Source organism: Larus michahellis, chromosome 4 (assembly GCF_964199755.1).
Source record: "Larus michahellis chromosome 4, bLarMic1.1, whole genome shotgun sequence".
Classification (NCBI taxonomy): Eukaryota; Metazoa; Chordata; class Aves; order Charadriiformes; family Laridae; genus Larus; species Larus michahellis.
Genome location: NC_133899.1, coordinates 56,468,294 through 56,486,450, shown reverse-complemented (window position 1 = coordinate 56,486,450; position 18,157 = coordinate 56,468,294). Strand labels below are relative to the sequence as shown.

The 18,157-nt window shown below is 34.9% G+C and overlaps 1 protein-coding gene across 6 annotated transcripts in view; it reads right to left on the bottom strand.

The window, feature by feature from the left end:
- The window catches only part of FMN1 (formin 1), a 200,199-nt gene that overhangs the window by 58,896 nt on the left and 123,146 nt on the right, over positions 1 to 18,157 (bottom strand). For all 6 annotated transcript variants that reach the window (XM_074584990.1, XM_074584992.1, XM_074584991.1 and 3 more), the window contains 5 exons: positions 17,641 to 17,728; positions 7,678 to 7,739; positions 6,808 to 6,896; positions 1,966 to 2,095; positions 332 to 478 (listed from right to left, as the gene is read on the bottom strand). In XM_074584990.1, the coding sequence (XP_074441091.1) occupies positions 332 to 478; positions 1,966 to 2,095; positions 6,808 to 6,896; positions 7,678 to 7,739; positions 17,641 to 17,728 (516 nt within the window). The remainder of the gene's footprint in view (positions 1 to 331; positions 479 to 1,965; positions 2,096 to 6,807; positions 6,897 to 7,677; positions 7,740 to 17,640; positions 17,729 to 18,157) is intronic.

Here is an 18,157-nt window from a genome sequence, read left to right as displayed (position 1 = left end):
GGTGACATTTACCGGAGAAGACTTCATCAGTCTGTATGCTCTCACTTGTCTCTAACCTACTGCAATTAAGTCCCTACTAGTAAAAGAGACACACAGAGGTTCTCACACAAGGTAATTATCCTAGTAGTACTGAACAGAAGAAACTCGAGATTATGGAAATATGCACATGTGTGGGAGTGGGAGGTGAAAAGTTGGGAGAAAAACGGTACAAAGTGTCTTGCTCTTTCAAGCAAGAATGCTAAGAAATAAGAAAAGATTAACTTTTGACAGATGATGAAACAAAGAAAGATCATTTGAGAAAAATTATCTTTAATTAAAAATGAATACTTACTCTGCTTTTGACATCCTTTAGTTTGGGGAGTATTTCCAAACCAAAACCATCTGCTTGACCTCGGGTCCTATTCCCACCGTTCATATAATTTCCAAAAGCCAGAATCAAACCTAAAATTTCCTTTACACTGGTCATGTTCAGCAAAGCCTGGAAAATGGATACTGGTCTGTAACTTCCATTGGCACAAAAATTCTAATAGCTAATATAAAAAAAAATATTTTATTTTATTTCTGCTACAGGTTTTGTTTCTTGCGTGTTTTTACCCCTGTAGGGAAAGGAAGCTAAAACTGGTACAAGAGTCAAACATTTAAGAGAAGCATTCATTAGCCTGTATCTGCCTAAGGTACTATGTTTAACTTAATCCGAATAGAGCAAATTATATGGCATCATATACTATGTAGATGACAAAAAGATTAATGGAAGAAGATTACTAAACATTCTTACTAGTCTTTAAAAATCTTACAGACAAGGTGGTTTATCATGTGTTTGTATAATGCACAGTTAAATGGAGATGTGATGCTTTTGCTGCCACTAGGTTAGACTCAGATTGTCATATTCAGTCTGCTTCTCATTGGTCCTCGTGCTCTGGAAATTCACATTTCTAGATGCATATTTAATGCAGATATACCAGGGCTAAGGACTAAATTACTACACCTCAAAACAGAAAAGGAATCTAGAAACACAGCGGAGAACGAATAAATTATTTTAATTTACGTTAAAGACATCTATCTTGTCAGTCGAGAATCTGAGGCCACGGGCCTAATTCTTAACTGTGTAGCCTTACACTAAACATTGGATAAATCAATTGTAGTGTGAGCTCCTCTTAAGTAACCTGAGGGCAATACCACTTCCCCTGTCTCATACAAAACGAAATCCTTATTTATGCCTCCTTTGGAAAGGAAATACTAAGTAACTATTTTTATTGTTAGAATATGCAAAGAAATCCTAAAGTGTAGAGCATGGGTACTTTGTGGTAGCAAAGCTAATCAAAAGCTAATGTTCAAATTGGAAAAAAAAATAAATTCATTAAATACTGTCCTGGCCAGAATGTTATACCTTTATGTCACTATTTAATTCCTCTTTTAATTCTTATCTTATTCTACTTTTCATGTTTTATTTGTTATAATTTCAAAATCTTGTCTTTAGTCATTCATAGTATAGAAATCTTAGGTAAAGCTTTGTCAAGTACTAAAAATCTGCTGTATCGGTGTTAGCAGATATGTATAGATACCAGGGGAAAGTAATAAGCTAATGAAAGTGATAGGCATCTATTGCTGAGAGCATCAAGAGTGATATGCAAAAAAAAGTAAGTTTGCAAGGCCCTATACTAAGCTAGTCGGATATTTAATTTATATTTTTATGGAGATTATCTATTACTCAATGTGCAAAGTAATAAAAATCTGTCATTCAAATAAAAATACATTTTCCTATGTAGAGCATAGGGCATCACATAAAACTCACCTTCCCTCTTTCCTCCTCCTTTTGTTCTTATAAGCAGCTAAGAAAATTGATGTATTTTTATTTTCCTGAAAAGCCAATAACCAGGCTTAAGTTTCATCAGTTACCATAAAAAAAAGAAGCATGAATAGTCTAAAATATATTTATGTTTTTATTTAGCTTTCATTAGGACTTACCTTGGAAACACGAGTTATGATATCAACTTTCCGGTGTACTGATGTTATCCCTTCGGAGAAAACTGACTGGAAGATAATACACTGAGCTCGTTCTGTGAAGTTGGGGATCTGAGATAACTCATATAAAAATCTGTGGGAAAAAAGAGTATTAATGAATCTTTATATTTCTTACCTGTTGGGTGCATAATGGATCAAAGCTATAGTATCATGAAATATACAAGCAGTCTTTCTTACTTCGAATCATATCTGACAGAATTTATAATTTTTATATTCTTTATGCTCAATGTGTTAAGAAATCCTATTAATATCAAGAAAAAGGCAAGACGTTAATTGTTTTCACATTAATCCATTAAGCAACTATCACAGCTGCTTAGTAATAAATAGAAAATCATAAACCTAGATCATAGGGCAAAAAAGAAAAAAAGAAAAAAAAAAGAAAAGAAAAGAGCTAGAGAAGCACTATCTATTTACTGTTTTCTCTCATGTGTTTTTGCTTCCCTTAAAAATGTGCCCAGCAATACGGAACTCAATATATTCCTACAAGGTTATTTCATAATATAAAATGTCTGCCAAGAAATTTCTTCTGATGCTCAGCTGCAATTTTCTTTCACTAATTTGCACCACACTTCCAATTATACAGCAGCACGTTTTATGGTAATGCACCTAGCCTGTATTTAGCTCTTAAATACTTGCAGATTATATCTCTCTTCAGTTACTGTTCAGCAAAGTTACTAACTCTTTATCTGCTCTTTATCTGTCCTCACATATACACTTTCCTCATGACTTTATCCCAGCTTTCTTCCTTTAACTCTTTGGTAAATAAAAATAAATAGAAGAATATTCAACAACTCCCATTCGGATATCACAAAATGAAAGCATCCCAAAGGCATGAGTAATTCCTCCCTTTTCTCTTCTTCAATTTAAAATGTAAGAGCTTGGCTAAATAATACAAGAAGCTTTAGCATTTCTTATAATAACAGGGTTTGCATGATTTGCTTCATGGGTTTTGAGACCAGGATTTCAGTGATACGTGTTCTTTCTTGAAATCCAGAAACAAGCTGTCTTTTGCTCCAATGTCACTTTAGAAAAATTCCTCTCATCTCCTTTCCACAGATATCCTCAGGTCCCCCTTAACACAATGCCATGAAGATTTTTCTACCTCACTGAATGATGGGAAATTCTGTGAACCATTATTAGCTTGAATTCTTATTACATTTATTTTAATTATATAAACCAATACATCTGATTTCCCCAATTTATTTCTTTTTCATAATAAATAATGTAAGTATCTTCAAATCCACTTTATAAATTTCTCATGGATGCAATGCTTTGCTGAATACATAGCGACTGTCTAAAAAATCAGCAAAATCCACCTGTGGCTGGTGTGAAATACTATGTTTTAATTGGAATATCATTTTTTTCCTTCTTTTTCTTTCTTGCCTGAAGAAAAAAAATCTATTGTGAGAGAAGGATTGGGGAGGCCCGACTTGGCTCTTACACTTAAGCAGTGGGAAAAAAAGAAATGCCAAGCTGGTATTAATAAAAATGCTTCCTATTGGGAATGAATGGTATTGCCAGGAAAAAAGAGGATACTTTGCACTTTGTGTGAGAGAAACAAAAGAAGGAAAAACCCAAACTGCTTCACTTAAGTTCTAACATACATACATTTTAAAAGTTTAAATTTAAAAAGTCAAATGACATATATTCTTGCCTTCCCTTGAAAAGGGAGCTATATCTTACACTGCTGGTCATCAGAATACAACATAATTGTGCTGAGTTAAAAAGACCGTCAGCATAAAAAGAAAATGTCTCCAGATTTTGGAATTCAAAGTATTCAATGTAAATATCCAGACAGAACACTTAAAATTGAAATCTGTCACAAAAATGAATCTTAGTGACTACAAATGTAGTTACTATACACAACGGCATGAATCTGTGGTTATCAAAGATAAACTACCAATTCAGGTGGACAAAACTGTTGGAGAGAAAAGAATATTCTTAGTTCAGTCATTTTTGCAATTTTAGTCTATGAAAAGCATGATTTTGACGTAAAGTAACGATGACATGACTGTGACATAGCTTTTTGATGGGTTTCTCATTGCTACACTTCTTATGGTCTAAAGTAAACATAGAGAATTTACTGCTCATCTCTGTGAGGTCCATTTTACTCCTCCGCTGCAGAAACTGTAAATAAAAAATTTACTTGAGAACTCTTTTATCCTACCAGAATCTTGTAGTAAAGGATTTGAGAGTACTTTCAAGCCAGGTGTATTGCCATGTTGTTACTGTAACAGAAAATTCCTCCAGAAGACAAAGAAGGCTGATTCTATGGAGGTAAACTATTTATCAGTTTACATTTATCCACATTTGAAGAATACAAAATTTTAAAATAATTTTTTGGGGGAAAGGGGTATTGAATCTGGCAGGCTTCTAAGTAAGCCAGCAGGATTTAAACTGAAGTCAAAGGAAAGTGGTTTTGAAAGAGAAGCAAATGGTATTATTTGGACAGGAATTATCAATAGCTCACTACTTCCTGAATTCAAACTACATACAAAACAGGAAAGCTCAGCAACATATTTTGCTACTATTTCCTTCATTAGTATTTCTTTCACAGTAGAGAGGACTTCACAGAGATTATATTACAACTAAAAGGGTCTTCTTGAAAACTAGCTAAACCATCTGTATCCTGTGGCCAATTGTGCATATAAATCTTTATCATGTTAATGAATATTAGCATTTTAACAACTATTATCATGAAGCATAATTTATGGGGGTATTGTCATGTTGCTGTCATACTTACAGTTTGTGCCAACAATAGCAAATGTAACATGCCAGCAAAACAAATCAAAATCACATGTGCAGGAGAGCATCAGTGATACCACTAAAACTTTCTATTTGCCTGGTAATCCAAGCATTTTAAAACAGCAAAGATTTCCTTTAAACTTCAGTGAATTCACATCAATGTTTCATTGTATGAATGCCTATTGCTAGTATTTGGTACCGCTTGGTAAATGGTTTAGTTTGCACTTCTGTTCTGATCCTCATTAAATAAAATACATGAGTCTTATGCCCTGGAGCAATTTTTAATCACAGATACAAATTTGTCACTTTTCTGTCTTTAGCCTTTTATGGAGTTAATATGCATAGTACAGTTCCAATAAATCTCCAGTTCTGCATTTAGGGTGACTTGGAGCTTGACTTAGACAAGAAAACCAGCAGCACCTGACCTACTGAGTTTCCGGAAAGGACATTATTTTGAAGGTCTAATAAAATTTACATAAGTGCATCATCAGCAAATTGTTCCCCCCTTGAGGCAATATTTTAAAAAGCATTATTTTTCTTAACCTATGTAGGTTAGTAATAGGGTAAAAATGGGATAATTAAGACTTGCAGAGCGAACACAAAGAGTAATAATTGATAAAATCTAGCTTTTGTCTTTCACACTACTATTTCACTCTGAATGATCATGCATAACTCCTTTATTTACAATTCTTTACTTTTAATTATGGAACAATGATAGCATAAATCCAACTTTGTGTTTAATTAAAATCAACCTCTCTCCACTATAATTTACAAAAACAGACAACCTTTTATAACTCTCAAGCTCTACAAGATTCGTATTCTCCAGAACACAAAATGCATTAATATTTATTTCACTCAGACATACAGCAAACAGATTGCCAAAATTCAAGTTCTGGAAAACATCAACTAGTCACACAATGTATTCTTATGCTCCAAGTCAATGCAATGAAAGCCATGGATATGGGATGCAAGAACAAGCTTGTATATACACTTTACAGATATTTGTCTTAAGTCTTACTCAAGAATGATAGTCACTCTTCATCAAGAGTGTGATAGCCTCATCTCCCAACGTTAACCTATTCCCTAGTGAACAGTCACAAATGAACATTTAGCTGCCTTGTGTTAGGAAAAAGAAAAAAAAAATCTGCTCTTCCCCCCTAACATTTTATTGGGAAAAAATGGTATGAAAATGTAATACTTCTGACGTCAACCAATCATATGCTATATCTGCTGTTTCAGTTCTTCCTCCCCCTACCCCTTCTTACACCAAAGACAGCAGAAAACACAAAAACAGACAAGAGTGAAAAGGAAGCAAGATGGCAAAGAGGCCTCAGGGAAGGAAATTGCACAGTGATTAGAAGAGGAGGATGAAGTACAAAGGGAAAAGTAGCAAAGTAGCAGACGACAAACACCACTGGTAGGCCAAAATCTGAAATTGAATGTACACACTAAAATAAAATTCAGGAATACCATTCTGCTTATGGATTCTTGTGATTTTCACGTTGGTCTAAGGTTTATTACAACAGAAGGAGCAACACTTCAGTTTTTCATCCTAACAGTTGTCACAGCCCACAACAGTCACAGGAGATGAACAGCGAAATCAGCCTTATAAATCTTCAGTCAACATGACCAGAGCATACATTGTGTCTTTGTCACAGGACTCACCAAAACCCTCTCTTTGTGTAGTTCTTTCAAATAATCAATAACCAAAAATCAGTCTGGCCCTGCTTTATGACACATTAATTTAGACCTGAAAGCTCTAAGGGAGGGATAAGCCTTTTACAAATGTCAGAATGGGAACAGAAATTTTTATTAATTCAAGGTTACATATTTTATCAGTTCTGGTGGTCCAAGTTGACATAGTAAAATCTGCCATGTCTGAAAAAAGTTATGTGACAAAGGGAAAGGTTACATCATGCCTTGAAATACACAAAAAAGTTTAAAAACTAGCTACCAAAAATTATGTATCAAGATCCCTTTTAACATATCAGCAAAGGACTACACTATATAATGATAAAATATTACAAAAAATAATCTTACTGTTCCGGTTTATCCAGAAGCTTCAGTTCCTCCTCTTTTGAAGTCTGATAATATTGCTTGATTTTCTCCAGTTCATCCTTTTGTGCTCTCTGAGTGAATTAATATTAAGCAATTAATAAATAATGAATAACAAATTAATAAATTAATAATTGACCTGTTTGTCTGCCAAGTAACAATTATAGTTTTTATTGGGAAACATTTAGACTATGCAAAAGAATGAGGCATAAAGATCCACGATAAATTCCTTCAGTACCTTGCAGTGCCATTTACTACCAATGGCCACAAAGCAGAGCATCCTTGTAGGGCACAGCACTGCAAATACTGCGATAGGATGCTTCGCCCAGTTTAGGTCGGAGAGGTAGCTCTGATATCTCCACAGCCAAGTGTAAATGTATTCTTTCATGCAACTTCAGAGTCACACAGTTCCTGAATGCTATATACTTAGTCTACTGAGCAACTTGGGTAAGGACAGCAATGCACTAGCCCGAGTTAACTGTTTTAGCCAGTTACATCTTGAATGAAAGAAATTCAGCGTGTTAGGCCAAAATAGGCCTTAGGTAAGGGCAGCATTTTTCAGGCAGTTCAGCAGAGAACACGGCTAGATGTTATGCCTTTTGTTAACACTTCAATCTGATTCCAAAGGCTCTCCACTGTTTTAATTTTCTGACATTTAAGAACTAAGCCAGTAAGAGAAATAACCATCTCAATGGGTATTTTTTTATGTTACTTAGTGTATTACTGTTAAATACCCCAAATATTTTTTTCTATATAATGCCTCTAGTCTAGAACGACAACATAAAATAAAACTTTACTTATTCTGTGTCTGAAATACTATGGTGACTAACCACAGCTTTACCCTAGCTTACTTACATTCTCATATAGTGCTTCCAGTGTTTCCAGATCTACTATGGAGTCATCAACACACAGTATAGCTGCATAGAATACAATCACAAATTAGATGCTAGAAAACATACTTGAGTTCAATTCTGTTTTCCTGAGAAAAATACTAGATATCTGACCCAGCTAAAGGACATGTTTGTATCCAGTTAATAATTTATTATTTTCAGCATTTTATTTTTGTTCTGACTTCAAGTCACAGGACTCACACAAGAACTTAACGTAAACTCTGTCTCAGGAGAATGGAGTTCTAAGTTTCCTCTCCCGTATAGTCAGCAGTCAAAGATACGACCTGCCAGGTACTCAGCTGATTGCATAGCTGGCCAAGCAGGAGAACATGAGAACAATTGATACCAGACAGTGAACAGCAGAGGTTCCACAGTAGCTTAGAAGGTTGGATAGGAAGGAATTGTGAATTAGGGTATTTAGGTCTCCCTGTGTTCATGGGAGATATGAAAACAGGAAGATCTGCTTGTCTTGGTGCTGGTAATCTTGGGAAGTAGACAAGTAGACAAACTTGCAAGATTTGCAAGTTGCAAATTTGTGAGCACAAAAGACCGTACTACAGATTTTTAAGGTATCTTCACAGACTAGCTCACATATGAGTTAGCTTTACCCACTAGAAAACTACCCACATGACAATTTCCAGATAAATACTTTTAAACATCACACCTAAACAGAGACATCTAAAGTATACTCAAAATGTTTCCTATCTTAGTTCCAAATGTTACTACATTTGGAATATATAGCATTAGGTACTTCCAACATTTGCAAATCCCATTACAATTTAGGCAATGTATTGGGACTCTTCTGAAAACTAAATAGGATTGGTTCACAGTGCTTTCTAATGCTCTCTAATGTTAAATTCCAGTAAGCTAAGTAACGCGCAATGGAATAGAAATAACTTTGGATGTTTAATTTTTCGGAAACCAGCATTATCAAGATTCATTATGGGACTGGTCACAATTTCTGAACTCCTGACTTATGTTTAAATGTTACAGGGAACATCAATCCCAAAAGAATCAAGCTTAAGGCCTCTACCAATTTGCCACATAACCAGTGACTCATCACTAGCTAGTACCTGATAACTTTTAATTTCAACATTATTATATTTCTTCAAAGGAAACTTGACTGCTTGTGAATTTAGAAGATTTTAAAAGCTCTTGCTGCATTTGCAATCCATGTTTGAAAGGGGCAAGGCACACATCTTTAAATAATTATTTAAAAGTAATAAGCTTTCGCCTGCTCTTCCACCTACCCCATGATTTTACATTGTGAAATTAACCAGCAGGCTAGTAAATTTTCTCTGTGGCAGGCTAATTAATTTTATTAAAAGGTCCAATGACATTTAGAATGCTTTAAAATTTTGCCTGTCAATTATGATTCCATCTGCTGACATTACACCTTGGTTAGAAATAAAGAATTATACAGAAGACGACAGTTTCAGTGAAAAAAAGCAGTATCTCCAACTATTTTTTGTCCTATTGGAAAGCTTTGAAAAAACCTCAAGAGTGTAACCAAATATAAAGCCCCAACAACCAAGCTTGGCAAAAATCTTTGTTTAAAGAAAAATCATTAGGGATTGAATCTATGAGATCATCTGTTTGCTCTTGCAAGACAGTTCCATGAGCTGCATTATCTTCTGTATTATCCAATGAAATTTCAAAAGAACATAAGAGATTGGAAAATCCATTGGAAAACTGGTCTCACAGTCCAATGTAATTAATTGCTAAGATTTTAAAATACGCATATTTAGTTCAAAACATCTCCTTACAGTTTCCCTTTCATCCCTTTTTTTGGAATATTCCAAAAGCTGCTTACAAGGAGAAATTTATTTGTCCAGAGTTATCTAGAAAAGCAACTTAATGGAGGTAATTTGAACTCGTATTAGAAATGCAAAACATGTAACTAATAGTAGACTTTTAGGTACAGAACTATTACAATGAGGGGAAGTAGTTTGAAAAAAAAAATAGTAAGAATACCAAGATTTGTACATTAACTGGAATTTTCAGTCAGAGATTTGTCACAAAATGGCCCCCAAAATCACAAAGTGGTTTTTAATGCTATATTTTCTCATCCGTGTTTCTGTACTCAACACCAGTACTAACAAATCAGCATTGTTTTGAAGTGGTGTCATAAAGCAAAAAGTGTTTGAGATTAAACTAATAAAATACAATCTGATAAATTAACACTTTTTTAACAGAATAATAATCAGGGTTAAGGGACATTAATATGAATTATTTTTTCTTTTGGATATGTATGTTATTGTATAATATTAATTTTTAATATAAATATTTAATATAAAACATTTGATATTTCATATATTTAATATTTTATATATTTAATATAACATATTTTCTGATATACTTGCTATACAACCTGTTTCTGATATACTTGCTATACAACCTGTTCTGCTATTCTTGGCAATGTCCATGCAGACAGGCTGCAATTAAAAATCTAGCCATATTACTCAATTCAATGACAGCTGGACATCTTGGGATGTTAAGGTATGTAAAGACCCACGCCCAAAAAGTCACAAGCACTGCCAAATCCACACAGGATCCTTTATTTCATCTTTATGTATTTTAATATCTTTATCTTTGTCCTTACATCCTTTTTCATTCAAAGGGACTGAACTTAATGCCATACACATTTGGAGCAGAAGACAAAACCAAAACCTTGTAAAATCATGAAGACTGGTCAATTTTTTAAAATAGAAGCATTGATTTTAAAAAGCTGGAAGAAATCCCCAAATTCATAGGTGTCTTAGTACTCTTCATATTCTTAAAATACGGCATGTGCAATACATTCACAGTATGTCGTGTAAATTAACTTGAACTGGGGCAGTTGAAAAAACCCCATTACACTAGATCAAAGAAACTAATTATTTTACTTTTTACTTAGAGCTACAAGGAACAAAAGCTTCTTAATTTTTCTGTGAAAAACAAAACCCAGATTTAATCATATGTATATTAACATCATTAAAATGAATAAAAACATTGATAAGTTTTTCAAAATGTTCTTCCTGATACAGTGAATTTAACCGTGATACTCTACTGCATTAAATCTCATTATATCAAGACTCGCATAAGTGTAAGTAATATAGGTGAAGTAACATAAATCTACAAAAGAGGCTCCAAAACAATTAATAGGTATTACAATATCAATCATCATCGGTGGTTTTTACTTTTATCTTGCTTTCTAGTTAGCTGTCTTCCTTACACTGTCAGTTCAGTTAGAATATTTCACCTACACCTCACAATATGTCGAAAGGAAGTAGACTCATGCTGTGAAAAGCTGGTAATTTTATTGGGTTCCTCTACCTTTAAAAAATCTGTTACTTGGCCAAGTCTGGTTTCTGAGATCCTTTTTTGCAGGGAAATTGAGGCAAACATTTTTATGTGGCCTATGGTGTCTGCTCACAACAAGAAGAATTTATATACACAAGGATCATTAGTGCAGGGTTGCACCCATTAGGATATAATAACCGTCAGCTAGGACAAAAAACAGATCAGCATCATGCATGCAAACTAACACATAAAAATACTTGCCAACCACATTTCACGTACTAAGAGTATTGCTTCGAATATAACCTTTTACCGAAGGTTTTTAACAGACTCACTTTTTTAAAATGAATCTAACTGTAAAAACCAGACTCCCTACTGCACAGATTTTTCACATGCTCTGTTTTATCACTTCAAAAATGTAACCAAAGGAAAGCCAAGAATTTAAAGCATACTGTGTGCAGTCTACATTCAACTGTAGAACTTAGAGGTTAAATATGAAAAAGATATTTCTCCTCCTCTTAACCAGCTTAAATACCAACAATCTTAAGGCTGACTCCGATATACAGCCTCACTCCTACTAAACGCATTTTGGTTAAATCAGGATTTAAGTCCTGCTGACAGAGCTTACATATACTCAGCAGTATCAAACCACTTAATGTGACAATTAAACTATGAAATATGAAGAAATCACCTTAACTGCTCCCTAATGATAAAACAGAAATATGTTACTTAAATAAATAGAGCTTGCCAAAGGTACTATTATTTGACCTGGAAGTACTTCATTGTTTTATGTATTACGTTCTGCTGAGTAAGGCTCGATTTCATGGGAACATGAAGCCCAAGAAATTCAAATTAAATTGTGACTGATCTAGTCAATTAGAAAATGACAATAATTGTCAAATACGAATCCCTACTTGGCAAAGCTTCCTAAAATATCCAAACGGCTCTGGTTTACTTCTGACAAATTGATATGTTCTAAACTTATTTAAAGGTTTTCTCCAGTATTTAACTATCTCCAGTATTTAACTATTTAACTACCAGTATTTAAATACTGTTTTTCTCCAGTATTTAACTATCTCCAGTATTTAAGTATTTTGTACTATACAAAAAACCATTCAAATATATATTACAAAGAAGGACTACGTGCACAATGTACATTGAGAAAACTAAAAAAAAAGGTCAGTTCCTACAAGAAGCCATGAGCAAAAGACTCTGGCACTAATGTTAACCTACCCACATCGGGCTGGATGCCCAAGGCAGATTCACAAAAACATATGTTATGAATTTTCCAGAACAAAGAAAATAACTTTTAAAGAAAACTGTTGCCCAGCTTCTGAGATGGGTATGCAGCTATCTCTATACTTCATGCATAGTATACAGTATATATAGAATGCATACATGTAATAATCTGTGTAGGTGGAAAAGTCACACAGCTTTGGAACAAGACTTTTTAAGCCTTTATTATCTATACTTCCATCTTGCAAAACATTTTAGTTGAAACCCCAATAAAACTCTTTTCACATATGCAAGAAATATTCCAAAGCACCTATCTTTATACAGAAGTATTTCCAAAATATAATAGAGAAAGGAACTGTTAAACTATTTGTGCTGCATGATATGGTTAAAACACAAACTGGGATTCAGAAATTCTGAGTACCCTAAGTCTGCAGATTAGAGTTGCTTTGGAATAGTTTCCCTTATACATATAAAACAGTCTCTCAGATGCTAAGAAAAGTGCCTGGCTAACACTGATACTGTTCTCCAAAGTTTAGATGTGCCATAAACCACAAATTGCACTAAGACAATGCAACCTTTTTATATAACTTCTATGGCCTCTCATCAGTGGAAGACCACACAGAAATACCAGAATGATTAGAAATGTAATATAGAATTAGAATGATTATTAGACTGATCATCAGTCTGGGTGAGTTAATCTGCCGCTCACATTCTTCCAATTATTTACGCCAATATGTTGGCAATGGAGGGTAAATCACAAAGTTGAAGATGACCAATCAAACACTTTCCAACTGGTTGACTGGCATTGTACAAGAGTATCATAACTGTTTTTTTCTAGAAAGTTGGTCCCCTCCTACAAGCCCACGCAAAAAATTTTGGTGCAGAGTGGCATAACAGTTATTTGCACTGCTCACCATCAGAATATCATTACTGTGACAGTATAATAAAAATATACTCCACATTTGAGGAGCAAGCAAAAAAAAACCAGTAATGAAGGTGAATCTATGAAAGCAGATGGCATGGCCTAGGCTTTTTAACAAAATCCATTCTAATCCATCCCATCTAAGTGTGATAAAATACATTTCTCTGATATTGCCAAAGCTTAATGTGCCTCTGCATAGATAATTTACATTGTTGGTGAACTCAAGAATGTTTCAAATGCACAATAAGCCTACCAGGTCCCCATATGTGCTATTACAGGTTGGCCAGTGCTACTCTGATTTAATAAATGGAGTCTCAGACATTATATTTAATTGCTTAAAATCTAGGAAAGAAAAAAAAATACTGAATTAGCATTAGAAATAGTCTCAATGCCAAGGATTAGCATTAAATTCTTCCCTTTGCCATACATGCTAAGTTCTGTCAGTGTTGTAGCGCTACAGTGTCAAACTCTTGCCTTGGTAAAAGCACAGGCAAAGCCTGCAGCTGTTCTGCGTGGAATAATATGGCACTTGATTGCCACAAAGAGTGCAACAAGGTATAAAGTGTGCATCTGCTGTGATCTACCGCATCTCATAGATTTAGTCCCAAGGAAACTATACCAGCACGTGAGACCATCTAGTTAATCTGTCCTCATGGAAATCATGAGTATTAGACAGTGAGTTACTTCCAGCAATGTACAGAAGCACAATTGTGACTCTGTGTGATTCTGATACCCCAGAATTTTAGTGGCCAAATGCAGGCACTATGGACATAGGGAGGGATTTGGGAGAATCACTCTTTCGGACATTGGCATCTCCATTTTATCTACATCCCATTTTCTGTCACTAAAACTTTTTTCATCTGAGCTGCACCACAATTTTGCCAGTTTACTCTTGAACAAAGATCTCAGTAGCTCATGGGAAGCCAGCACGGATGATGCACGCTGCAGAGAACAGTAATATTATGTGTTTTCTGGTATATACTGCCGTTGCTAGCTACTATATTGGGAACTGCCTGAGTGACTGGAATGTTGCCCTGTAAAAACTTGGGACCAGTGCCCACAGAGGGAATTCACAATCAGCATTTCCCATTAGAAACAGAACTGAAACACCTCACTGGGGAGTGAGTTGTAACATTTCAAGAGCAAAGCCACATAAGTAGCCTTGAACCACAAGTTTGTCTCTCAAGCTGTAATATTTCAGCTGAACAATGATATGAAAATTAAGACAGAAGTGCGTTGATATGAAATGTAGACTACTTATCTAAATGTGTAGTGTTAAAGCACGTTCCTTACCTAATAACTGATCTCCACTATGCCTCAACTCTTCTTTATAAAGGTTTTAAAAAAACGCAGAGAAGGAGCCTTGAAAATAATCTATAGACAATTTGGTTATTGTTTTTTTATTTTTAAATATACATACAAATCCTATATAGCATACTGAAGCAGACAGCTTCTGTCTGCTTCTTCTGCTCAGGAAATGGATATTATTAACAGTGGTCTAATCAGAAACTACATTACGCTCTTCAGCACCAGATTCACCAATAAAATTTGTTAGTGTTAGAACGTTACAGCACCTAGGATATCTCCTCCTCTCCCACCTACCAAAAAGCTTAGGACAGGTGCAGCATGACAATGTTAACATAGAATAGCAACTCTAGCCAAAGTAATTATTCAGTTTTACACTGTCTTTTCTGTAGACTGTACTCAGATACATCAAGAATTTAAACTTATCTGCAAAGGATGAACTTCACTCTCTCAAACAAACATGTGTGGGAGATTCCCTTCCTGAAGTGTGGCAGCTGGATCATTATCAAATGCAAATTGAAACATCTGGGTGCCAGATATGGTCACTTGCTTGTTTTGCACTGCTGAGCTATCTACAGAATAGGCTGTGAAGCTATTTACTTTAATTTGAGAGGGCAATCCTATAGATGCAGAAATCTCACACTATTTTAAGGGAGGATGCAATTTTTCTTGTGATTACTCTTGTTTTGTCTCCTCTACTATTTTGCATGCATCCGTATGCATAAGGCAGTTCATTTGAGGACAGTTTTTCTGTATCTATATTTCTGTAACTGCTAGTTAAGATAGAGCAACCAGTAGCCTATACACAGACAGTAAATTTATTTGTATATGGCTTTTCAACAAACATGGTCAGAAAAACTTGAAATAAATATTCCCTTTTTTAATTTTGACTTTCTTTTGCTTCAAGTTTCTTCATTCTCTGTTGCAAGCTGCCGAAGACCATTAACTTTTCTCTACCTTGTCTTTCACATACTGAGTTACGCAATGGAAATTGGCTTGAAAAAAGGGCTGAGTGCTTAATTTTCATGTTTCTCTTTGTAAATTCACTTGGTAAAAAAAAGAACTTTGACATTCATCACCCAATGACCATACACTCTTTTGGTTAGCTGTTGTCACAAACTATTTAGATTATTATGATCTTTTTTGATCCAGTTTGTTGACCATAGCAGTCTTCAAAGAATTTGTCTCCTGATGGGCAGGACTGCACACAGATTTAAATTAAACAAAATACTATGGGATGAACACATACTAAAGGATACGTAAGCATACTTCTACTGTTGTGTTCGTTGTAGTAGGCATTTCTAAAGATCCTCTCTACAGAACAGATGTTTTCCCTGAGTCTGGGGACTAGTCTCTGCACGCAGATCTTGATTAGAATCACTCACCCTGCTTTGTAATATATTTCGAAAAGTTCCACTAACAGTATTCCCAAATCCCGTTTGTATCTCCTAGCTGTTTCCATAAGCAAGAGGCAGCATATCCTATTGCTGCCTTGAGCAACACATGTGGTGACAGGCCAGTCATTTGCTACCTCAAATAGAGAGGGTGATGAGTTATAAGCTTTCCTTCAGTGACAGCACTTGTTTTGGTGTCTCTCTTCTACCAACACGCTAATTTTCATTAAGTTTGTAGGACTACATTAGCTATGTCTACAACTGCAAGTAGTGTAGTCTGTAGAAATGGATTTGTAGACAGCAACAGCTGGTACTGAGGATCCAGTGTTCACACCATACACATTTCGGCGTGTTTTAACTATCTCTCATCTGATCCAGTAGAATTTAAAGCCTGCTACAGGTAGAGACTGCTGGCATGCTCCTAGAACACACCTTCTCATTTAATTTAATTCTGAAGGATATTTTTCTGCTCTGAAATGGCTCTTCAACACTAACACTACAAAGGGGACAAGTGGTAGATTTGATTCAAAAGTGCACTGCTGATTCAAGCTAAAATGCTAGTGTATAATTACCCAAACATTTGACATTCTTCTCTCTTAAATTTCGTATAAGTTGGTCAGAGGGTTTCAAAAGCTATACAAGTACAGCAAATAACAGATAGAGAGAGAGAGAGAGAAAGAGAGAGAGATGTGTTCTATTTTAGTAGAACAACATGGCATGGAAAAAAAACCCTCATGAAAACACCTCTGAAGACACTTAAGAATACTACCCATTTTTTATAATACAGCTGTTTTCCTATCCTATGCTGTTGTAATTTTTGCCAGCAAATTATTCAGACCTTTAGTAATAGCAGGTTTTTTCCATCTCATTCTGATACCTTTCACACAATACTGGCAAGCACAAAGTTATTCCCTCTTTTCGTTGTTTCCCTCTACCCCAAGAGACATCTGTAAGCCCTTGTGTTTTTAAAGTGCTAGATGCTCAAAGGCTCTTCTGAAATTAATAATAATCAATGCCAGCAGCATCTCAACACCCTACCCAGTGTTTGCATGTGATGGAGGGAAAACAATAGCAAAAAAGGAGACATCAACTTGAATTCTTCCAGCAGTTGTTTTAAATGGTGAATATTTTCCTTTTTTTAATGTGAAAAAGAAATAAACAATATCCTTAAACAATATCTTTTTAAATCCAGAACATAAGCAGAATCTGAATTACCCCAGTGTTCTGAAAAAATCTGTACTTCTCTACAGTTGTATTGGCAAGCTCAGATAACTTCTACCAGTAATGGAATTTATACACTGCACAGCCCCTGTGCTTTGAAAAATGCCGTGCGGTGATCGTCTTTCTGAGTGCTACGTGGTAGCTGCATCAGTTTGTAATGTGCTTTTTATACTGCTAATGAAGCAAAATTTAAACACTCAACAAATGCCAACTGCATGTTTGAAGCCCAAAAGATTTATATATGAGCCCTCCATTTAATTTTTGTCAGTGGAGGACTTGGTTAAAAAAAAGGAGGGAACTGTAGGGGAGGAATATGAAACAGTTTTGAGAAAACACTGTATTGAAAGTGATATGCAAAATGAAATGGTACAGAAGGAGTTTTACCTAAATTCAATTCTGATTATTTAGGTGAAACTTTAACATATACTGAAATATAGAGGAAGAATGATTCTTCTGATACCTTAAAGAGGACTATATTCAAAGCCCATTCTGTAATGTAAGGAATTCTCTGAAGGGGTCTATGAGAAAATATCCACCCAAATGTGATACATTAAGTGTAAGAAACACTTACCTTGTTGAATATCCTTCATCTCCAGGTGCAAACTGGATATTAAAATTCCTACAGTTTGAGACCGTTTTCCATCCAACAATTTGATAATCTAGGAAGATGATGCAAAATGATCTGAGATCAAATGAACAGTCAACAAAGGATTCATTCACATTAATGACAGAAGGTAATTTGTGAACTGAATTCAATCTCTCTCCAAACATCAAACCTTTTTATTAACTAAATGTAGTAGTAAGACCTTCATCTTATCTCTGTGTTCTGCACTTTAACAAATGGCTGACAAATGTAAGCTTGAATTCTCACCAGGTCTAGTAAAAAACATCACCTCTTATTCGTAGGATGCTATTAAGAAGGAAAAAAAAGGCACACCAACCGTTTATTCTGGAATATATTTTTTCCCCCTTCTGCTTAAGGTGATCAGGGCTGAACTATTTAAGATACTCTTGAGTACATCACAAGTTCCTTAGTTTGTCTGCTAGTTTATATTTCAGTGTGAAGACATTTAAGTATATCTTTTTGA